A 24,480-nucleotide genomic window follows, 5' to 3' on the forward strand; every position below is an offset into this window, starting at 1 on the left:
TTTGTACTGGATCAAAATGAAAGGAAAACGTTGAGAGCTGCAGATGCCTTTACATAGCGCAGTCGGGCACAAATCTTGTGCAGTTTTAGAAAAGCTGAGAAAAGACCAGCAGCATGAACACACAATTATTAATAAATAACAACTATTAAGAATCCGGACTACCAGAGAGGCTATTTCCCTCTCAAACTTTCCCAAGGATGTGATCTGCCTGGCTGAGTCCATTCCTCAGCGAAGCTCCCCACGCTAGAGCGTCCCGCATAAAGGTTAATTTAATTTACTTTATTTAAAAAAAGTTTTGAATGACTTGGTCTATTCCAAAGCCGCCTATTCCCCAGTGGCCGCTGCTGCTGCCTGGCTGGAGGAGGAGGCTGATCAGAGCAGCACTGTGGGGACGCCTGTACTGTCTCTTTAAGGGCTCTCAGGCCGGGGTGGCGCTTTTCTCTGCTAAGGCTCCTTTGATATTAATAGTGTTGGTGTCTTGAAACTGACGTAATGCTCGGAGACTGAGGTCCTGACAAGCGATAACATTTCTGATAAAGAGCTGATCTTCCTGCAATCTAAAGCCGCCTCCTCTCCTCCTTTGGGGGCTTGTTGTTCCACTAGACCCAGGCTCTCTCCTCGCTCGCTCTCTCTCTCTCCTCTTTTATAAACACACCAGGCACATCCAGGTCCCTGCTCTCTTTCCCTTTCTCTCTCTCTCTCTCCCTATAAAGAGGGGGGCAAGGGGGAGAGGGGGAAAGGCAGGAGAACCTCTCCCCCCCCCCCCTCGCTTTTTTTCTTTCTCTCCCTCCTACTGCCCCCAAATAATCCAAGATCAACTCTGCAAACAACAGAAGACGGTTCATGGCTCAAACCACAGCTCCACCATCTTTCAGGCTGCTGAGATTATTATTGCCGATTAATCAACAGGTAAGGGGGGGTGGGGGAGATCGGGGGCGGGCTGGGAAGAACACAGATCGAGGGGTGGGGGAGATCAGCAACAAAAGTGTATGGGGATGGGGGGGGAGGCCTTCCTGCTACGTCTGTTGATATTGCGTATGTGGTAAGTGTGTTGCTCTGTGCTAAGTGCTGTGTGTGCGCAATGGGAAGGGGGGACTGGGGGATTTAAAAGTGAGTTTCTTTGCACACACAGATATACAAAGCAGGGGGGAGGTTAAAAAACCAGAGGGAAGCGGGGACTTCTCGGATTTCACAGGCTGGAGGGGGGGTGGGGGTGGCGGGGTTGGGTGCATTTTTTTTCCTCCCTTCTTTGGAGGGTCAAAGCCATGTGTGATCGCTGGAAACTGGCGACTTCAAAACTGCAGTAGCCCCTCTGGAGTCAGGAGGAGGGTCAAGTTCAGCCACCGAAGAGAGCAGGGCGAACAACCCCCTTCTCTGTTTTAAGACTCTCGCCTTCTATTTACCCAAGGGGGGGGCGGGGAGGGCAGTTCCAGGGCTATCTCCCTTCGCCTCCTCCCGTACGTGTAGCTACTTCTTATCGCTCTGATTGTTCATTCCCCACCATCGGGGCGCTGGAGGGGAGGGGAAGGGGGGGGGGGCGGTGGAAGTAGAAGAAGAGCAAAGAGATTTTGCATCCGATGAGCCGCAGTCGCACAGTGTTGGCTGCTGCTGCTGGAAGTTTTAATGGGAATCATGACAAGCGGGGCACAGAGAGACCATCATGAAGAGTAGTAAGTTTGGGGCAAACTTTTTTTTTTTTCATTGGTCTTGGGGATCCACCAGGGGAGGCTGGGGGGTGTGGGCATGAGCCGAGGGGGCTCCGTTCCCGTCACACAAGGGGAAAAGGCGACATGCTCTGTGTGTGTGTGTGTGTGTGTGTGTCTGTGGTTTTTTAAAAAAGGAAATCGGAGAGTACAGAGAGAGACGTAAAACTTTTTCCTCTTAAAGGCAAAGTTGTGCTCTCAGAGTTGAGTCCCTACGCTGAGCTCCGGCCAGGGTTGCCATAACTTTGTCTAGTGTCTCACTTTTTATTTTTTTACGTCTCCATTTGGGATCTGTGTGACGTTGTTGTTGTTGTTTGTTGTTGAAAGGTCTGCATGAATGGGGACGTGGAGAGACTTCCTAATAGTTCTGGAGAGGAAAGTGTGGTGGTGATGATGAGGTAGGGATGTGTGTATGTGTGGGGGGAGATGTGTGTGTGTGTGTGTGTAATGTGTGGCTTGTTTAAAAGCTCCAGGGTGCAGGAAGGTGGCCCACTGGTGTTTGGTGGGCTGTACAAACTCTCTCTCTCTCTCTCTGAGTTTCTCTGCCTGATTCCTGCCTGTGATCACTGGGCATGGGAAGTGGACCCAGGGAAAGAGGACCCTGGCACTCAGAATTGATTCTCCAGAAAGACCCACAAACTTGCGGGACTTCAGCAGCATTGTGGGCTATTTTTCAGTGTAGAATTGTTTTGTGACTTGAGCAGCTCATTAAGTAGCACCTCGGTTTGACATTTTGGTATGTTTAATTTATTTTTCTTTATTACAAATAACATGATTTTTAATGTTCCAGGACTCTCATACACTATTTTTGAAGGAATAGAGTGGCCCATTAACTTAAAAAGAATCAGACATTCTCCATCCACAAATGTCAAATCTCTAAAGTGCGTGGAAGGCATGGTGCACTGAAAAATGTGGGGATAAACCATGAGTTAAAGTGAAGACATCTCTTAATTCCATCCCCTTCGCAAATGCAAATACACTATCTGGTAGGAGAATGAAATGATAAATGCCAGGGAACAAAGCAGAGAGGGTGTGGGAGGAAAATACTTTTTTTTAATATAATGACTGTAAGCTCTTTGGGGCATGGACTGTAAGCAGTTCGTACAGCACAGCACATTGTAGATGCTACTTGAAACAAAAATATTAATAACAACCTGGTTTTCATTTCATTTAGTAAAAGTATAAAGAGCAATCAAGCCCTTTGCCATTTTAGCTGTCTTCTTCAACTGCGCGGAAACCTATGAGTCTTGGTGGCATCATGTTACTTTGCTGTTGGTTTTAGGAAAAGTTGATCATTTAGAAAAGACTGCCAGAGTTAAAAATGCAAGGGGCAGCAAAGGAAAGTTAGTGGTAAGAGCCAGTTCCTGACGTGGACAAAATGAGAATAAAAGTTACAGTAGTTTTTTCTGAGCTGCAGTCAGTGTTTTCCTCATGTTCACCAATACGTGTGTTGGGTTAGCGAGCTCTCTCAGATATTCCACCAGAGTGACATTTTAAAAAACCCCAAACAACAAACAAACTCCAAGAGAGTGAGGATTTTTTTTTTTTTTAAGTACTGTAGCTCTATGAGTAAATACAGGGCTTATTTGAGAACATCAACTATTTCCTGTAAATTGTGATGCTGACAAGACTGTCTGGAAATGATATCAACACTTTGAAAGATTTTTTTTAACTACTGAGTGAAAGATTGTTAATAACATCATTAATCCAAACAAGAGAACACTTCTTTCTTTAAAAAAAAAGCAAAAAAAGCAGACAAGGCTTATTTTTATTTTAAAAAGATAAAGATACATATACGTAATTTTTGATAAGCTATAGATCATTCAGTAAGCCACATATAATCACCGATGTTGTACTGCATTAGAGTACCAGTACCTTACAACTAACCTCTAAAACATAGCACATCAAGATTCTGCCTTAAATTTACATGATTGAGGGAATTCAGATGAGAAGAACATTTGGTTCATAATCCATCCTGTTGCGCCTGAAAAACGGAGTTTATATGGCATAGAATAATTTCACTCTGTTTGAAACTACTTGTGTATAGGGACGCACAACGAAGTGTGCTCAGTACAAAGTTTCGTCAGCTTTAAGTTTGCATTTTTGCTTAGGATGCTCTCACTCAGACTTTGCATATTATCTGGAGATTTTGTACGCGTGTGTGTGGTTTATTTTTTTACTTTATTGTAATGTTAATAAAGGAAAATTTAAAGTCTTATTAACAAGCTCTGAGATCTGAGGCTTCTTGGGTCTTGGTAATGTATGTACAAGTAAGCCAAGATTTCCTTTTATTTTTTATAATGTATTCATGGCATAAACTATTTGATGGCTTTTTAGAGCCTTTTTGAGCTAACTTATGTGTTTACCATCAACAGAGCATATTCTATATGATTACATGGATCCTTGTAGAAAGGATTTTTTATCATTCTCGTATCATTCTTAATAAACTTCTTAGCATGCCCTCTACCATGTATGCTATGAGTGTGCATGAAGAATAATGTATTTATATATTATAATTCTGTATTAATCAAAGCACCGTAAAAAATCTCTGTAGAATGCAATTTCTGCATAAGTGCAGCGCTTGTTTCTTAAATCTCACAATTTCAACCAAATTATATTTTTAACACTGGTTGACACTTAGTGCTTTATATTTTCAAAGCATTGTTCAGACACTGAATAATTACTTTCTGTTAATGTGAAATTAACTCTATTAGTACTTTATGGAGCAATTATTTTGAAGGAAAAAAGAAAACTTTTTTTAAGTTATAGGAGTGTGAAAAAGTTTTTTTTTTTAAAATAGCGAACACACTTTTAAAAAAATCCTAAATTTTAATGACAAACATAGGTTGAGTATTTTTAAAAATTGCTCTTTATCTGACAACTTTTGTTCTGAAGTTTGATGGTGTGCATAGAATATCTGTCTAACTTATAAACTCCTGCCAGTATTTTAATATAATAATTTAAATGGAAATATGATCAGATCTTAATTGTAGCCACAATGGCAGTATGTCTCTAATACAGGTTTGTGAGTAGCACCAAATATAATATTGTGAGAAAGCTTATGGTTACATATTTTTGAACAAGAGAGGTTGGGAATCTAATAGTCCTTTTTGTTAGCGGAAAGTAAAATGGAAGTAAATTGCATTTTTAATACTGTTTCAGTAAAAAACAAAGGACCACCTTGTAATAAAAGTATTGGCCCTGAACTGAAATATTCCGATGAAGATATTCTACTGGTGTGTAAAATGAAGCCATTCATTCAGTAAATTGACAACTTTCCAGTTGGTGTTTGCCCTTGCTTAATTTAGTTTCCTCAACACAACTCGTGAGGTAGTCTGGATCGGTTTTTGGCAGTCTTGGCAACTACAAACTCAGGCATTTCTGTCAGAAATATTTGACTTCACAAGTCAAAATGTGATTGATAAAACCAGGAAGGTACAACAGGCGTAAAGGAAAAGAGCAAACGTTTCATAGGCTCGTCATTTCATTTTTGAGACTTTGTAAAGTTCTCAGGTAACAAGGAAATATTGATGATTAATACTAAAACCTGCATATTTTGCACCCTTCTGTTGTATAAATATCACTGCCTGTTGACCTTTAGAGGCGTTAATTACTGCATATCTGGTCCAGGTCTTCCTATTTTTGTCTATCCGTAATATATATAAACGTGCCCTTTCCTATCCTCCTAAAGAAGGAGGAGAATGACTATTTTGTTTAGTAGTATCATGTATTGGGATAGTAAGGTTATGATTTGACTTTTGGTAGATAAACCTGGACCCAAAGAGAAGATCTTCTGATTACTGTAAAGATACGTTCAGTTTAGGTCAGTGTATGAAGAAAAAGACTTGTAACAAAAGACCTTTATAAGCACTGCTTTTTTACATTGTGTTTTTTCTAATTAAAAAACACATATTGAGTGATATCAGATGACACAGAGGATTAAGGTAGAATTACACAATTATATGATAAAATGTTTACAAGTGCAGGACCTGTAACAACCCTTTTCAGATTGTGTTTAGCATTAATTTGTTGATGTTGCTTTGCGCCTAATCATTAAAGGGGCCATCAAAATTGAACTACTAGCCGGTTGTATTATTGCCCAGAACATAAGAAATGACAGTTTAAAAAAATGCTGTAGTGCACTAGCTTTTCAACCCTGCAGACCAAGGCTCAAATTAGATGCAGGGCAATGGTGGAATAAATACGTTGGTCTCAACTCAGTCTGTAGTGGACATTTTATCACATCACAGAAACATTGCACAACTGAACACCATTCCACGTGATGTGTAGGCCATAGTTAGAGGAGGCCCTGGTCTGGCATCACAAGGGATGTGAAGACTGTCATTTAGGTGAACTGGCAGAGTTGTGGGCATGAAATTTTGTTTGATATCTGTCTTTACTTGACACATTTTCTGTGCCATTGATCTGGTGCCTTAAAAGTTCTCCTTAAAACATAGTAACATCACTGATGGAAAAGACCTATCAAATTCAATAGAAAATGCTAATCTTTCTATCAGTTTTTTTATCATTATCCTTTGGATTGTAGTAGAGAATTATATCCCTGCTGTAGAATTCTATAGGATGATTAAGAAACCTGTAGAAAAAAATATTCTTTTTAAATTCTGTAGCTTTGAAAAATAATGTTGATAGGACATTTCTGTCTAGATCTGCCTGGGCACCATCCCATTAACTTCTATAGAAATTTCCTATGCTCAGGTTGGAGGAGTAGAAAAATTAAATCAAAATGATCTGTTCCTAAATTTTGAATAATCATGCTTACTCTTATTAAAAGTCATTTTCTGATTCCAAAGCTGTTGTTGATGTAAACCTGATTTATTGTAAGTATATTTTTTTCAAAGCTCAGATCAATCGTTTTTCTCCTAAAGTTATTTAATACAATTTTTTTTTTGAAATGTTACTAGCCCTTTAAAAACCTGCAATAAATGCTTTACAAGTGGCTAGACACCTTCCCTGGTGGTTTAATTTATACAAGCAGGAAACTTTCTCTCCTTCTCTTTCTCTCTCTCTCTCTCTTGTTTTCTTTAAACCAACTGACGTAATGCCAAACTTTGCTTTAAAAGAACAGACAGAAGTAATTGGTAGCTTTTAACTTTTAATAATGTTCTGGATTGGTTTTAGTGGCCAAACTGACATTTTTTTTCAAATTCAAGTAAAAACGGGCTTGTGGCCTGAGGAAGAAAGGCCCTGTTGATGCAGTTATTTTTATTCTTGTTTTTCAATCTGTTATTAAAAATCTTTCCTGCTGAGCTCTGCTGGATTTCTCCAATTGCTCTTTGTGATGGCTGGTGCATTTCAGGTTACGGTAACTTAAACTGTTTTCTTAATTTCCCCCCCCCCTTTTTCCCATGGGCATTTTTGAGATGCATTATCCTTCTTTTTTTTTTTCTTTTGGAGAAGCGATTTGTTTTGGTTTAGATGGGATTAATAAGCTAAACGCATCTGTGGTGACAGATCAGTGAATATTTATTTTAATAATGTAAAGGAACATTTTACACCTGCTAGTGAAGGTCAGATTGGCATGATAACAGTTGCCCATTGCAGAAGGGAAAACAGTATAGTATCTCACTTAGCATTCCCCCCTCCCCATTTTAAAACCAACACACAATTTTTTAAATATATGTTTTTGTAATCAAATCTACTAACCTGTAACTATTTACTTAAAGCTTCATGCCTTACAAACATAAACCATTTTTTCCTCTTGTTATCTTTTAACTTGCTATAGGTCTCTTTTTTAATACCCTGTAAGGAATTATGGATATTTTACAGTTTTCTGACATTTCCTTTATTACCTTTCCACCTCCTGCTGGGCTTTTGCACACAAGCAGAACTGTCTACAGTAAAGGACTGAGTTAGGCAACCGACTCCTTGGCGAAGTTGACGTCAGTACGACTTCATAAGTTGGCAAGTAGGTGAATCTTTCAAAGACCAAGTCAGTGTGTGCCAGTTTTTCCTTCCTTTAGGGGAGACACTCCACCCAGCAGCAGGGTACCCCACCCAATGTGGCGAGCTATAATTCAGTGGCAACACTTTAAATGTCTGTCCTCCCTGGGGTTTAAACCCCAGACTTTCTTGTCTCAATCTTAATATTTAAACTAAAATTCAATCTGTTATAGTAGGTTTGCTTCTTCGTAAGCACATTTTGGGTCTGATCCTGCAGTTCTCACTCATGAAAAACACGCATTGACGTCAGTGGGACTTTCGCTTCAGTAAGGGCTGCAAGATTGGCTTTTCCCTGTGTGTGTGTGTGCGTGATTGATTACTGCACATTTTATGGAATTTGAGATGAAACCAGATAATTTTACATTCTTTTTCATTATTGGAACTCTTAAAAATTCTAGAAGTCCTAGCATTGTAAAATAGATTCTGTCCAGTAAGTGAAATTTACTGATGGAGAGTATTGGGTTTTCAGATAGTATTTTGTCCAATTAAAATCTGAATTTCAAACTGATCCTTAGATAAGAGTTTGTTACTTTTTTCTAAATTGCTTATCACTTTGCTTTATGTCAGTGGTAAATGAAAAACACTCGTCTGTATCTTTGTGCCTGAATTATTTAGATAGGAAAGAAAACTACTAAGGAAAACTTTAGTTCCATGACATTTGTTTCTCAACATCAGCCTGTAAATCTTGGTTTATTTTGAAATTTCAAGCATCATTACAAGTTTGAAGGTTTTTTTTTTGTCCCCCTGTGTTTAGTGAGGCTGCACTTTGTCTCTTTCAAAGTAGGGAGAAACTAAATTATGGTAAAAGTATCGCGTGCTTTAAAAAAAAGATTTTAGTATGGTGAGTTCATATCTCAATTTTTTTTTTTTGGTTTACTGGTGTAGATGAAAAAAATCTATGGAAGATGATGCAAAAACTCATCAATTATGCTTATGTTCCCCTACAAGATTTACTTGAACAATATGCTTCAGTTTTGCCTCAAACCATTTTAAACCACCTCTGGTCCAAAAATCTACCAGTTCTGGTTTCCTCAGAGATTAAGTATGACAGTTTCTATTATATAATGAACAGCAGCATTGTTTGAACAGAGGTAACATATTTTTGATTTGTGTACTTTTTTTTGGCAGTTGGCACCAGCGTAGCTCTAAAATGAGAGGTGATCTAACAGTGTAAATATCTGAATATGCTTGAAACATACAGTATAGATGTAATGTATGTGTTTAAATCATTGGATCTATCCATCTATATTATATATAATGTATATGCGTGTGTATATACAAAGCCCAAAATAGTGTGCTCTGCTATCTGTAGCTTTCAAATGTGTATCCTTTGGGTATTCCCGACCTACTTTACAAAGTCTGAAACGCATATTTAAACTTGGAAAAGAAAATGCACTGCTTGGCTGCTCCAAAAATAAATTTTTTTTTTACAAACAATTAATTTAAATAAAAAAAGTGCATCTCTCCTCCCCCACACACCTTGCAAACTGCTCATTGAAGTGTCAGTATCTTTGCCAGGATTATTTTAAAAATAATACTTTTAATTGATCTTGTGAAGAAACACTGAATTACTCGTTGGTGTTTTAAATACCATTTTAAAAATGCTGTGCAGACACTGTTTTACATTTTTTCTGAAGTTGCGTTAGTAAGACTGAAGCAATTTTCCTTAGATAGAATATTCCCAATATCACCAAAATATGATGCTGTTTAAAATGCTTATACTAATGATATTGAAGCATATATCAGAGAGCACCATGATTTGGTATCTGCATAAATCCATGAGGTAGAAATAGATTGTAGAAGAACGTCCAAAAGCATACATGGAGATGAAGAGATGCTTCTTTAATTCAGTTAATAAAAAAGATATTTTTCTTTTTCAGCTTTTTAATCTGCATCTCTTAAAGCAGTTTGTTTTTTCCATTTATTTTCTCATTTTGAGGTTTAATTAAATACCCCAGTTGGGCATTCACTGGCTGCAGTAACATAATTTAGAAACAAATGCATAACATGCTGACCATTGTCAGATTTAAAGAGACTTTTGTGCTCCCTCCCCCCACCAAATACGTAAATAAAATACACCAAATGTTACCTGTCCCAACGTCCTCAGGCAAAAGCCTGTGAAAAATAGATTGGCTTTACCCTTTGAAGGGCAACCATCTCTGACCTGAAAAGGATCTCTTTGTAAGATCAAAAGTTTGTCTCTCTCACCTACAGAAGTTGGTCCAATAAAAGATATTACCTCACCCACCTTGTCTCTTAATCTCCTGGGACCAACATGGCTACAACAACACTGCATAGTCTCTTGCTCTCTTAGATAAATGGGAGAAGTGAATTCCAGAGGTGAAGGTCCTCCATTCTGTACATCTTGCCACCAAACTCTAGAAGTTCAGATCTTTGGGCTGTTAGTAGAAACACCACATAACATTTCAGAGATCACAATGGTGCATAAGGAAAGAAGCAGTCTCTTAGGTATCCAAGAGCTAAACCATATACCATATGCGCAGTAGCTTTCCTGTGGAGACTTACATAGAGCCAAAATTCATGCCATCTAATTAGTCGCTTTTCAGTTTTTACTGATATGGAGTTTATATCATTTGTGTTTGTATATTGTATGATTCATGAAGCAGTTTAACATAATGGATTAATTTAATCCCATAGATGGTGGTTGAGCATACTGTAGGATCCTAAGTAATTTTGTAGCATTAAGATCACATTTCCTGCCATGAGGAAAAAATGTTAGATGAAAGGTATCAACAATATATGTCTGAGTCATGCAATGAACCTTGTTACAAACAAACACTGAACTCTTACACATCCAAAAATTTAGTGTGTGCACCCGTATCTTTTTGTGCATGCATCTGTGTGCGTCTGTGTATAATCAATGAGATATAAAATTAAATCGTACTTTTCCTCCAAATTAAGCTAAAGTAATAGCAGCCAAACTATACTGAGAACAAAAAGTTCTAGTTTCAGTTGAGAGTGCCGACTGTGGTGGCCCTTATCTTTCTTGTGCAAAGAACAGTTCAGAAATCTCTTAGAAAAATAAAATGCAAGGTAAGGCTCAGTGATGATCCAGTGTGCAATATAGTATGCTTTATTTATGTCCAGTCAGAAATGATCATGTACTATCCATTTTTATCTAGGAGGTTTATCACTCCATGAGGTATGCTCTCTCTTTCACCCCTTGCTGTCTCTGTTACCATGCGTCTCCATTTCCGTCTCTGTCTCTCATATTCGTGTCTCTCTGTCCTGTCTGTATAAACACACAACACATACATTCTAAAAATATGTGTAAATTAAAATCAGTCTGTGTTGCATAATTTTTACAACACACCAGGGTTTGTATTGTTCTTTCTGAGCCCTTAATGAGTTTACAGTATTGAATGTGACCTAAGGAGGGTTGTGACTTGGGCTCTGACTCTGATTCTGACACAGAGACTAATAAGGAAAAAGTAGAACACGTTGAAAACCAACTTTTACTAGTGGTTAGTTTTATGATGTCATCAAATGCAGGGTATTATGAGCTCTGGAAAAGTTTAGAAATCTAGGCAAGAGTCCATTTTGCATCACTGCTATTAAGTTGTTTACAGCACCAACTCTGCTAATGAGAAAGCAAAAAGGGTAATGATTTTGGTGTTTGTTTTGGTTTGACTTTCTCAATGTAAATGAATGATTTCATAGGAGTGAATCTAACCTGTTCTGGTCAGGAAACTGCAGGGGTTTAACTGGTGCAAAGGATAAAATGCATTCTTTCATGATGGGCCTGCTTCCGCTCCCATAGAAACTAGTGGGAAAATTTATGTTGATTTCAGTGATGACTGAATCTGACCCTCTAAGCAAGGCATTACATTAATTAAATTAGAGTTTGTGAACACCACCACTTAGGGCTGAATCTTGCAAATTCTTGCTGTTCATTACAAAGCTTACTATTGTAAGTAGTCTCATTGATATCACTAAACACTACGGTGCAAGGCCCCATCCTGCATTTTGGCTTGTCTGCACACAAAAGTCCACCAGGAGATCATAATTAAAGACTGGTCCTTAGTGTTGGCAGAATTGGGCCTATCGTCTTTAAAGAGACACTGTTAACTTTAAACCTACTCAATGTCAAAATTGGGTTGAAAAAAAAGTAATTTTTGCATACTACACCTGCTGCTGAGCCTTCCTGCTAATTGTTGTGGTCTCTGAATCACATTTTATTTTATTTTATCTCTCTGATTGCTCTTTGAAAAGTTCATACAAGCAACAGTGGAAAGTGACTAAAGCCCTGACCCTGAAATTGGATCCATGTGAGCGGACCCTAATTCCCTCACAGAGTCCCATTGAATCCTGCTTGCATCCGATTTGTATGACGGGTCAGGAGAGAAGGTGACTGACTGTACACAAAGTATGTATTTGTTATTAATATAACCAAACTGAAAAAAATTACAGAACAATCTATACTTTTCTCTAATCTCTGAAATTTGTAGCAATTGTCAGTATTTGTAACAAGAGCAGAAAAACAAAATCAGACCAAAGTGTGATTTTTTTTTTAAGTTGACATTGATCCTTTTGAAGTGCACATGCATTATTATTATTGTTCTGCATAATATCCTGGAAATGTGGTTTTTTTGTTTTGTTTCTTTAATGGAATCGATGTATTATTTTCATGTTCTTGACTATAGCACTAGATAGTGCTAATTAAATTAACTTTCATGCTTTTATGCTTTTGCAGTCTCTCTAAAGTGTCTTGGAGATCTAGCAAAGAGAGCAAGTTGAGAGTGGAAATTTGTTCTTTTTTTTGGATTATATAAAAAAGGAGTTTTTACAACTCAGCGAACATGAGTACATTCTGGAAAATATTTCTCACAAATGGCAGGTCCCAGGCGGTAGCAGTTAGATAGATAATCTAGTTATGAAATATGGAATCTGAACTCAAATATTGTTTTCTGTGATTTTTAAAACTAATGGAAAGTAAGATTTATTAGACCTTAAGTTCCCGGTGTTACAGATTCATTTGGTGTTCATGGCAGTGTCATATGAACTTTCATAAGAGATTCATTGTAATACTGCATTAGCTAAGGGGCAGTTAAAATGAATTGTTCAGGACTTTAAATTTCCTGTTTAGTTTTCTACCACTCTTTAGTAATTTCTCAGAGTTTTATGTCTGAAAACAATAGTAACTTGTGTATGTGAATATCTTGATTAACAAAAACAACCTGTTGGCTGACCTGAACTATATAGTACTTTGAAATTTACCTCTAAATGTAATTTAAACTACTGACATTTTAAAAAAATTGTGTTTCAGAAATCTAGTATGACAGCAGTTGCTTGTCAGTGGGGAAAGAACTTAAAAAATAAAGTCAAAAGAGTAAGAAAGTGGCAGCTGTGGAATTTATTTTAGTGGTTGAAAGGAGACTCATGGTTAAATAAGCTTTACCTTCTTGGATTTTTAGAATTTATTGCCCAAAAGAACTATATCCTAGTTCTCTGAATAGAAAGAGAACTAGGATATAGTAAAATCCATTATGACATAAAGAACTGTTACAGCATACCTTTTTATTTATTTATTTTTTTCTCTCCAGCAAACTGTGACTTCCTTTGTCATGTCATAAGGAATTTCAGATGAAATCTTACCGGAGTAGAACTGCCATAAAAATTGCACTCGTCAGCTATAGCTCTGTGCAGCACACTACAGTACATAATAGTTTTCAGTATGCTACTGTGCTGCTTTCATTCAGGAATAGAACTGGAGTGACTTTCTTGTGCGTTAAAATAACTGGTTTTCTTTTGAAAATCTACAACCCTAAAGAAAAAAGAGAGAAGAGGTCTGATATACGAGCTGAGATTACGGATGTTACAATGCCATTTATTATAGGATACTACAGAAAAAATTACATTGGGACCAAAGTTCCTGTGGATTACCATGCAATGTTTATTACTGTTTTCCTGAGTTTTCCCTAGTTAGGATCTAATCCTGCAGTGTCTGGAGCAGTTTGGAGTTCAGAATTTCCCCATTCAGAGAGGAAAACCCTGCCAGCTACAGAGTTTCACTACCGATTTTATTTTTTCTAGTATTTCACAGAATGTGGAGTATGCTTTTTTTTTTTTTTTTTTTTTTGGCAGGGAGTTGTGGGAAGAGGGGACAGTGGGGCACATATCAGTAGTGTAAGTAATATTTCCTGATTATAGTTTGCTGTCAAGGAGACTACTGCAATTCTGTTTCTGTAAAGAAACTCAAAAGTAGTGAATGGAATGAAATAAAGTTGTGTGTAATTCTGAGCAGACAGTAAGCTTTTGCTGTGAAATATTCCTGGCAAAAAGTTAACCCATTTTTCGTTACCCGGTGCTCTAAGCAAACTCCATAATGCGGTTTTACTACCGATGCATTTGACCATGAATAGTACTTGAAATTCTTATTGTTGTTTTATTCCAATGGAAAGTATGTTTAAATACGCTTCTGATGGTTCCAAGCTTGTCCTGAAATGGGAAAAGGATATAATTGGATAAACTGTTAATCCTTTGAATTCATAGATTTTTAAATTTTTTTAACCTGTCATATTTTCATCAGTTGCTGTGCTTTGCTTAAAACTATGCTTTTTACAATGATGGTGAAGTCCAAAACTTTACATTTTTTAATTGGTCACAACTCCCATTTACTTCACTGGGAGTTTTGCCCAAGCAAGGATTGCCGAATTTTTATCCATATGGGTAGTAAACTCTTTCAGTCCCATAGTTCTCACTGATGATACACTGTACACTGTATGATACAATGTTCTTTGTTTCTTGGGAAGACACTGTATAATTTTCAGTTTGCTATTGCAAGTTTTAGTTATGAACATGAAATATCATGTTAGAGCTGGAAGTAAAGAGAGGTAATTCTTTAATATCTAATCTAAAAATTAGGAAAAATTAGGTATGAAAGACCTCAGCATGGCTTCCTTAGTAAATGTTTGGTTATCATCTTTACATGATGGAATACACATGTAGAAAAAACACAGAAGTTAATGTTTATTTTTGGGATGCTTTATCATCAGGCAAAGAGAACTGACAGTTTCATGGTTAAGTGCCTAAAGTTGTTTTTGGCTTTTCAGTTGTTGAATTAATCACTGCAAAGTTAACTAATGTTTGTAAAGTTAAGAATTTCTTTTCTTTGTAAAGAAAGGAAGATATTTCATTATACCTGGCTGAGTAGCTTAGTTCTTGCATTAATTGTTAGCAGCATGCTCTTCGACTTTTACTTTCTTGAGTTATCCCAGGCGTTATTCTTTAATTGCAGTGTGCAGTCGTTGATTGATTGATTTTTATGGATTTCACAGCCATTTGGTAGATTTGGCAGATGCATTCTAAAATGCTGTTTTGTTCTGTTTGGTTTTTTTGTTTCTTTTAATTGCCGTAGAAAACATTGGGCCCTTAAAAATGTACTATACTATGGTCTATAATAGACTATACTAGTTAGCTATTTCTATTTCTGACACATTTTCAGAATGGCTTCTTGAAATGGTACTAAATCAGAATTCAGTGAGTCCAGTGTTTTTTGTTTTGTTTTTCACTAAATGTTAGAGATGTCCAAAAAACACCAAATGTGTGCAATAGCTTCTCCTTTGCAACACACCAACCAATCTGATATGGAGGAATTACAGGCCACTTAGTTCTTGCTTTTAAAAACAAACAAACAAACAAATAAACAAACAAACAAAAAAGGCAAAAAAAAAAAAAAACCCAACAAGCCACGCTCAACTTTTTCTCCTGCCACACTTCCATAGAACTTTGCTATGGAAAATATGAAACCCAAACCTCCGTTGGAAGGACTGTAAGTTTTTTAAAACTAATTATTCTTATTATAATTTCACAAGGCTTTTTAAAGCAACAAATTATATAGAATCCAGTGGTTCTTAGGATGATAGTTTAACAAATTTAACATGACTTTTTTTAAATAAAATACTGTTACTTTTTAAAAAGCATTGACATTGATAATCCCAGCACAAAGAAACTGTAATGTAAAGGAGCGTAACATTTTTATATTATGTTTTATATTATGAGGAGGTTTGTCTAAGGGTTCAGATTAGTTTTCATTAGACTGTTCAGGCTATTTAACATTTTTAAAATCTGTGCTTTTTAGCCTATTAATTTATTCTCTTTTTATGCCAGATGGCTCATTTCAACTCATAAGTTCAGTTATTAATGTGGGTACTTTTCACAATAAAGAAAAAATTTCTAAACACCATCTGAGATTCAGTATATATGGCAAAAGTTACAATTCTGTGCATTGTTTGGAAGAGTCACGGGATGTAATTTATCTTTGGGTGCATATACATTGCATGCGGAAATCATGATTACTCTATAATTAACCATGTATGCTATTTACTAATTTAAACCCACTTTGGGCACTTTATGAAAAATATTGAAAATACACAATTGAGAAGTGTTTTTGGTCACATATCAACGTACAAGTTTCCCGCTATGCTCTCTTAAGCAAATCCACTTGTCAGTATTCCATAACTTACTCAGTATATTACACTTATTGTTTCACTGTAATTTGTATCCATAAGAATGCATATTGCAAACCTAAATTTCAGGGTCATATTTACATAGCGTCCAGCAATATGTCATCATGCAATCTTTTACAAATATGGACAGTCCTTTAAATTCCTTTTCCCTGGATGAGCAAGATGAGCTGGGTGTCATTTTCAAGTTCAGTCTTAACATCCCAGTGGAGAGACAGGGAAGGTGGGATTTAAATCAGCTGGGGGCTTTCCCCATTTCCTGAAGGGGAATTTAGTGGCAAAGCCTACCCATCTCGGGAACATAATAACCCATCATTTCCATGAGAGGTTCGACAGTGTCAAAGCTACGGTAACATGTTCTTTAATTCTCATCCCCCACAGTAACAAGGCTCCCTGACCTGAGCTCAAGGATGCGACATGGGCAGGCATCGCCACATATGCTGTGTAATCTACTCTTGTGTTTGCACGCATGCACATTCATGGTAGCACATTTCTAAATATGGGCTGCCAAATGCCCACTTTAGTTGAGGTTCAGTTTCTGGTTCTGGAACCTGGAGCACTTTCAAATGTGTGGTCTAAATCCACTGCTGCCGCTAGAGCCCTCTCCATCAAAAAGCGGCTTCTGTGGCTGCTGGCCCACAGAAACCTTGTGAGTTTCCTTGGCTACATAATTATGGAGGCAGCTCCCAATTTGAAGGGGTACATGTCCCTTTGTAGTGGCTCTGTAATGCTGATTTAGGTATTATACAACCCCCAGTGGGCATTCATGGGATCTGCCAATTCCAGCTACCATCTCTTTAAAAGTTCCTGCCAGTAGCTGGACTCTGGGGTGGTGGGGTATAAGTTCAGTCTCTGGCCTGTGTCTAAACACAAGGATCTGGTCTCCTTCTCAGCTTATGGAGGTGAATAGCTTTTCCATGCCTAGAGCTGTAGGAAGTCCTGCAGGCTGTACAGCTTCATTGGGGAATGGGGAATGAGCTGGAACAGGGAATGGCAGAGTGCACCCTTGGAGTGGTAGGGAGGTCCTCTTAGAAAACTTTTCTTTTTCCTCCTGCTCCTCACAAACAGACCTCAGGCAGTTCCACAATTCCCAGACATGGGAAGCTGAAAGGCTTTTTTGGTTTGTTTTTGTTTAAATCCTTCTGAATCAGCCAAATTTGCACGTTGTTCTGCCAGTACCTATGGTCTTACAGGGCTTGCTTGGTCTAGAAGGCTGAAAAGATTTCCCAATGGATCAAGCTCTTAATGAGCAAGAAAGATTTTCGCGTGCTTGGGTTTTTTCAAGTGATTTACACATGTCATAACTATCTTTTACATGAACTACTCAGACTTTGTATGACCATATTAGAAAATGAGTGGTCACCAGTTTAAAAGTCTTCTTTATTCATAGTGCATTTGTATTTAAAATTATATTCATTTGTTTTGAACAAAAATGGGGTCGGGTTTTATTAAAAATAAAAATATCAAAATGAATAATTTGTATTACATGCAGTGTTCCTTCAGGGTTGTTGAAGTTGACCCAGGCTGGTTCCCTTCTGAAACAGGCCTTTCTGTGCCTCTTCAGTAGCTCTTTTCCTGTCCACCTTCCCCGCCCCCCACCCCAATATGCCTAAGAGCACCGAATTATTTCATGTAAATATTCTCCAAGGAAACACCTCCGAATAGCCATAGTGAGGGCAGGTAGCTGAGTTTTCACCAGATCATTCCTACGAGGGCTGTTTTGTTTTTCACTTATCAGACAGCACTTCCTCCCAATGAAGAACTACCCCTTCTATCCTCTTAGAATAATAATAATAATAATTAATAATAATTAATAATAAAGTCTTGCAATTCTATTCTGCCTTTTATCCAAGGATCTCAAAGCATTTGAAAAACATTAATTGTCTCTCACAAAGCAAAGTTGAAGTATGATTATACCCATTGCATAGATGTGTAAACGGAAGCAAAGAGAGGCTAAATGATTTGTGTAGGGTGGTCAGACAGTGAGCCAGTGGCAAAGTTGGGACTAAACTCTGGATTCCTGACTTCCTACTACAATCAGCAGACAAATTTCCTCCAACACTAGGTGTTTCCATTTTCTTCACACTTTGCTTCCTTTCCTGCAGCACTGCATGGCAAACACTCTGCGGGGGTTTATGGGCTGTTCTTGCTGATGGAGTAGGAGCGGATGTTAGTAATATTCCTTTGGACACTGAGGTCCGGGGTTTGGAGCAGTCTCAGCACCACTGCCCACATGCATTCCCCCAACCCCTCGCCACACAAACAGCTTCCAGTGACTCTTAGAGAATCATTGCTCTAGCAGAAGCTCTCCAGCTTTCACAAACTAGCCTTCTCTCATTGTGGCCAAGAGATCAAACTCATTCCATGCTCACTGGTGCTGCTCTGTGTTTGCCATAAGGTGCAGTACTGGCATCCCTGCTGAGCACATTCACTCTATATTGAAATCATAGCTTTACAATGCTCTCAAGCCCTGAAGGCCTAGGCAGTGAGAGAGCTCATTTAGACCTTATGCTTAGAGTTTGTACCTGGTCTCTTGGGGCCCAGCTAGGCCACTGGATCAGCCCTAAAATGGTTCCCTTTGTGGATATTAAAGTGATATATCGCCGCTCCCTGGGTGATAGAAAGCATTCTAATTTCGGCATTGTGCCTCACAACAATGCACTCACTGAATAGCTCCCCAGCATGATACATGTTCTGTCTTGTATTTAATTATCTTGTAATTATCAAAGCAGTAATGAAGTTAGTAAGCATAAGAATAGTGTATAGATCAATAAGAACCACTGAAAAAATTCAGAGAGAAAAGACCCTGACAAACATGTTATCAACACAGTTGTTTCATCTGTGTATTTTTGTCCCTTTTAGGTCTGGAAAGTTTATTTTAAATAAACATTTAAAAAATTTCACTGGAAAAAAGTGATCTTCAGGTTCTGTTATATGTTAATAATAAATAATTAGCCCCATTCATCAGTGGTTTGCAAAGTGCTGCATAAGTATTAATTTATTATTTGCATTACGGTAGGTGCCAGCGGACCCAGTCTGGAAGGGGCTATTATATCAAGGAAATGAGAATTCCTACCCCAAAAAGCTAACAAGCAAAGGCCACAATCCTGCAATCAGGTCTGCAAGAGCAGAACCCTACAGTGGAAATTGTCTGTACTAAGCACCTCTGAAAATCAGGTCCACGTGCTTAGATGTCTAAATGTGGATTTATATGGCTATGGTTTTGCCTCAGTAACCTGTTGAAGCTTTCACATTGGGTCAGTGGCAACGGGAGGCGGGGGGAATAGAACACAGGAGTCCTGATCTACAGTCTACAGTTCTAGCTGCTAGATGATGTGGTTACACATGACACAGCAAGAATAGAGGTTTAAATCTGTTCTCAGATGCAGGTCATGTTCTCAGGTTTTCTCTCTAATTTATGCACAGTAACTGCTTACGTTATTACCCATGTATAAATCACTTTCTTCACAAACAATACCATCAAGGTATGCACAACCAACATGTCTCTGGCTTGCACCTGCTGGACAATTAGAGCCTGAATTTATTTCAGGTGTAGGGAAGTTGTATCAATATGTGATGATGCAGATTTGTCTGTTGTCACAACTTTAAATGTGGAAGATGTTTCCTTGTCCTTATTTGGCCGTACACGATAAATATGCTAAAGCTGACCCTTATAACTGAATTCTGAAGAGCAATGAAAGGGGGGAAGGTGGATGAGATGGGAAGGTTCAAGGCTACCAGAAAAAGTGGGAAGAACTTGCTTCTGTTTATCCTCTGGCTCTGCTCAGTCCAAGCTACTCCTCTACATTTAGGATTTAGTAGCCCCTGTTATGGTTAATGAGAGTTAGGCACATGCGTTTAGTGAAGACGAGACTCGTAAGACAACATATTAAACTCACCTCTTCTGTTTTAGCCGTCATATTTCCTTAGAGGAAATATGTGTAATCCTACCTTTTATAACGTCTAAGTAATACCCATACTTCTTTATTTCAGGCCTCAGAGGTGGCTGTATTTCAGTGGTGGGTGGAACTGAAAGCTATACATAGTCTTGCAAAGTACTCTGGTATTGTTCTGGATAAAGTTTTCTATATAAATGAATACCATAATGTATTATGATTTTGAGAGTTTGTGTTTTGCAGTACATGATATGTGTGCTCACAAAGATGAATAATGTCCCTGTATTTTAGAATGCTCATTAATGAGCTTGTTTTTACTGCTCTGAATCATGTTTTTAATATCTGCTTTATACAAATTTGTGAGACCCTATAAAGACAATCAAAGCCCTTTTTATTTGATAGCATGTAAAGCATGTAAAGCTTCCCTGTTTTATAAATACATTTAGACCTTTTACGCAGAAATTCTTTACCACAAATATGTAAGGACACATACTTTTGGTTAAAAAGTGAGTGGGGAGATATATAGCACTGAAACAAAATAGTATTGGTAGCTCCAAAAAGCCTGCAGTGTATCCTCCCTTTGCTCAGAGCTACTGTCCCTGAGTAATGATTGTTTAATAATAGTCTTAAAATAGCAGGGATTGAATATTTAGGCTCAATGAAAAATGTACTTGATCGGGAAGCCTGTAGAAGAAGTGGGTATTGCTAAAGATGCCAGCAGTTGCCATCTGGTCTGTGTATACTACTGAAACATCAGTTTTGCTGGTTGCTATATCTGGGCTATGTCCTTTAATAATAGGAAGAAAAACATAACGAACACTCATCATGTGGAAACCAAACTGAAAGAATTCGGGTAGCCAGGGTTGGGGCCACATTGGCAATTTGCTAGGAGCCTGAGGGCTGCAGGTAATTTGCATAAAAGGTTTGAAAATTGCTGCCATCTTGATCTTTAGTCGGCTGTCCACGTCTCTAAGTCCCAGCATGCCTTGCTCCACTTTGATCCAGGTGGCTTTGATCTAGATGGAACATGTAATTACCAAGGGGCTGCACCTCTTCAATAAGAGAAGTGGCTCAGCATTGTATGCAGTATTGCAGACCGCCGAAATGATGAGTTTGCCTGCAGAAAGACTTTAAAAAAAATATTATATTGTATTTTTTGGTCTGTCTTTTGATTTTTTTTGAGCCCCCTCTGCCCATGCGTGTGAGTGACAATTAGTGTTGCCTACTCTTCCAAATGTATAGAATGAGGTGATTTTAGCCCCACATCTGCCCATCCTCTCAACCTCCAAATCCAGCCTGTACCACTGCTCCCCGCATCGGTTCTGCCTCCACATCAGTTCTGTCCCCCAGCCTCAACTCTGCTCCTCCTGCAGTGCATGGCACTCTTCACCCCCCTCTTCCAGTCCTGCAGGGAGGAGGAAGAGGGGCAGGGTGGATTCCCCTTTTCCCTCCTTCCAGGCTAGAGGGGGCAGCTCCAGGGGTTCTTCCTCTCCCTCTCCCCCTTCCCAGGGCTGCCATTGCAGGGATGGAGAGGGGAGGAAGGAGGAGCAGAAGAGCCCTCCTTTTGCACATAGGAGGGGTGGGGAGAGCAGAACTGCCCTGAACTGCTGGGTTCTTTTCGCTCCCTCCTCTTTCCTCTCCTGTTCGGTTCCTGAATGGAGAGGAAACCTCTGCCTCCTGCTGTTCCCCAGGAGGCAAGGAAGTGGGGAAGTCAGAAGAGGCTTGCCCTCTCAGGCAGGGCTGCAATTTGCCTGAGGGCTGGAGCTTCTTGTGTCATCCTGAGACTCAGACTCATTCCAGCCCCAGCTAAAATCCCTTGACTTGTGAAAAAAAAATCACAGGGTTGGCAATATAAAGCTGTATAGGCCTGCATCCCTTGGAAAGAAGGGATGCCAAGTGTGGTAATTTTTCTGTGCAAGCCAGACATTGTCTTTGTCCTCTACATGCCAGATATGCCCAGTCTAGGTGTTTCAGATCATCTAAGTGTGAATGGCTTTTAGTTTTCAGTATCTACCTCTCTGATAGTTACATGCTTTTAAAGGCTAGATGTGCTGTTTTACACTAATGCAGTTCCAGGCCTGATTTAAACATTCTTCAGTGGTGCGAAGAGACTGTCTCCTTTCCTCTGTTTATTGCTCTGTAGAGGCTTGGGTGAATCAGTGTCCTGCACAGAAACCCTTTTGTATTTTTTTAACCGGTTTAGTAATGAAAAAACAGCTTGTGCCTTTTCAATAGAGATAACTGTTATCTCTTATAAAAGTCTATATAAGTGTAAGTAATTGCCTGCACTTGGCTCTGTTACAGTGGAAAAGCTGTGATTAGCAAACTCATATTGGACTGTGCATGTAAAGGGAAGTTATTGAATGGTATGGGGACATGTTGGAGTTAATCCTTGTAGTTCTTTCTTTCCTATCTTATTTACACTGCTTTGAAAGTCTTTTATAACTAACTGGTGTCTTGGGAGGGAAGGGAAATACCATTTTGGTATGTACACTTTAAAGTCATCGAGCAAAGAAAGCTTTGCTTGGATTGGATTTAAGAAAAACAGATGTACTTGCTGTATATCAATCAGGCTTCCTTTGTTCAGCATTTACGTTCCGAATCCGTTTCATGAATGAACATAAAAGATAATCTGAGGTTGAGTTTGTTTTAGTGGGTTGGGTCAGTAAAAACTAAAGCAAAAAGTAAATTTCTTTTTTGATACCTCCCCCCCCACCCCCAAATCCATTAATGAAATATGAATCATTTCTCTTGTAACTAATTCATGAGTAGCTAGGGCCAAAGTGAACTGTGCCTTTAATAGAAGTTTGAGGAAAGTCAGTTCTCTCCCTTCCCCCCCCTCCCCATTTGGCCCAAGGCTGAAAAGAATGCTGTGTGTATGTGTATAGAGACGAGAGTCACGAGTCACGTTTGCATTCACATGAACCTTGAAGCCTGCTGCAGCTCTGGTGTGTGCACTGCGACAGAGCTGTCGGTCTTATCACAGGAAGTGTTGCGGAAAACAGTTCTCTCTTTCTCTGCCCAGTTCCCAGAATGTGGTGATTAACGATTCTTCTCTCCTCGAGCCGACCATTCAGATTGGTCTCTGATTGAAAAGAAACTACCAATCATTGCCACTTGATTTGTAGGCTGAGCACAATTTTTTCCCTCCTAAATTAAAAAACCCAAACAACTTAGATTTTGTCTTTTGAAGCTGTACAGTAGATTTTTTTTCCCCCTTAAGATACCATATAGAGCAAAATTCTGCTGTCCATACTCAGAGGAACAGTCCCATTGATGCAAGCAGGGTTTTTCTTATCATGGGCCACTTTATAAACCCTGAGACACCACTGGAAATCTGGAATAACTTTTATTTATTTCAGTGGATGTACTATGGATTTACAGTAGTCTAATGGTGGTGGGAGTCTGCCCATTGTTTGTAGATAGATTGAATATGAGATTCTGATATAAAGTGTAACTCTTTGTGATATAAAATAACAAGCTGGCTCATGTGCAATCTTGGGTGAGTAGCAGTCATATATATCTCTATAATAACAATATGAAACAAATAATTGACAAGAGGAGGCATGGATGTATCAAACCAAAATTTAAGCAGTTTTTGGTTTACCCTTTAAAACCTCCTTTTCTGAGCTTTACAGGTATTAGGACACTGTTTCAGAGTTGGTGAAAGTAAGGCTTTTGTGGTACTTGCTAGTCTCACCGATGGTAGGGCAAGTACCATGTGTGTTATGCTTCACGTAGCTCCGTGACTGATAAACTCTTCAGAGTTTGTATCAGTACTCTACACAGTCACATTTTCTGTCTCCCTTTCCATATAAACTTGCTCCAACTTTTAATGTCATCAAAAGTAATAACAAAATGAACCAGCTGAACTGACTTGCAAATGATTTATTAAAACCAACAAACTGTGGTGTTATGTGCTGAATTGCAAGAGGCTCCTGGTGGGGGGGGGAGGTGGCTCCGCGTGCTGCCCCTGTCCCCAATTGGAGCTGCGGGGGCAGTGCTTGCAGGCGCAGGCATCGCATGGAGACACCTTGTCCCGTTCCTCCCAGGAGTGCGCAGAGACGTGCCAGCAGCCGGCTGCTTCCGGGAGCGGCATAGGGCCATGGCGTGCAGGCAGCCTGCCTGAGCCCTGCTGTGCCGCCGGCCAGGAGCCGCCTGTGGTAAGCGCCTCCCGGCCGGAGCCTCCACCTCGCACCCTCTCCTATACCCCAACCCCCTGCACCAAACTCCCTCCCAGAGCCTGCACGCCTTACCCTCTCCTGCACTGCAACACTCTGCCCCAGCCTAGAGTCCCCTCCTGCACCCAAACTCCCTCCCAGAAAGAAACTAATATAGCAGCTGTTCTAAGATAAGACGTAGGCTATTTTGAATTAACTATATTCTACATGTTTGAAGACTGAAATGTAACCACAGAACGGCTTCATGTTAATT

At 39.0% G+C, this 24,480-nt stretch overlaps 1 protein-coding gene across 4 annotated transcripts in view; it reads left to right on the forward strand.

Moving 5' to 3' along the window:
* Positions 1 to 410: 410 nt before the first annotated feature.
* The window catches only part of TRPS1 (transcriptional repressor GATA binding 1), a 252,814-nt gene continuing 228,744 nt past the window's right edge, over positions 411 to 24,480 (forward strand). Inside the window, exon 1 of one of the 4 annotated variants that reach the window (XM_037892095.2) lies at positions 411 to 909. Coding sequence is in view for 1 of the 4 variants with exons in the window: in XM_027828561.3 (XP_027684362.1) it covers positions 1,661 to 1,670 (10 nt within the window). In the remaining 3 variants the exon portion in view is untranslated. Of the gene's footprint in view, positions 910 to 1,553; positions 1,671 to 24,480 lie in introns of those variants that run through there. The other 3 variants (XM_037892096.2, XM_027828561.3, XM_007066268.4) reach the window with 3 other exon arrangements.

Source organism: Chelonia mydas, chromosome 2 (assembly GCF_015237465.2).
Source record: "Chelonia mydas isolate rCheMyd1 chromosome 2, rCheMyd1.pri.v2, whole genome shotgun sequence".
Lineage (NCBI taxonomy): Eukaryota > Metazoa > Chordata > Testudines > Cheloniidae > Chelonia > Chelonia mydas.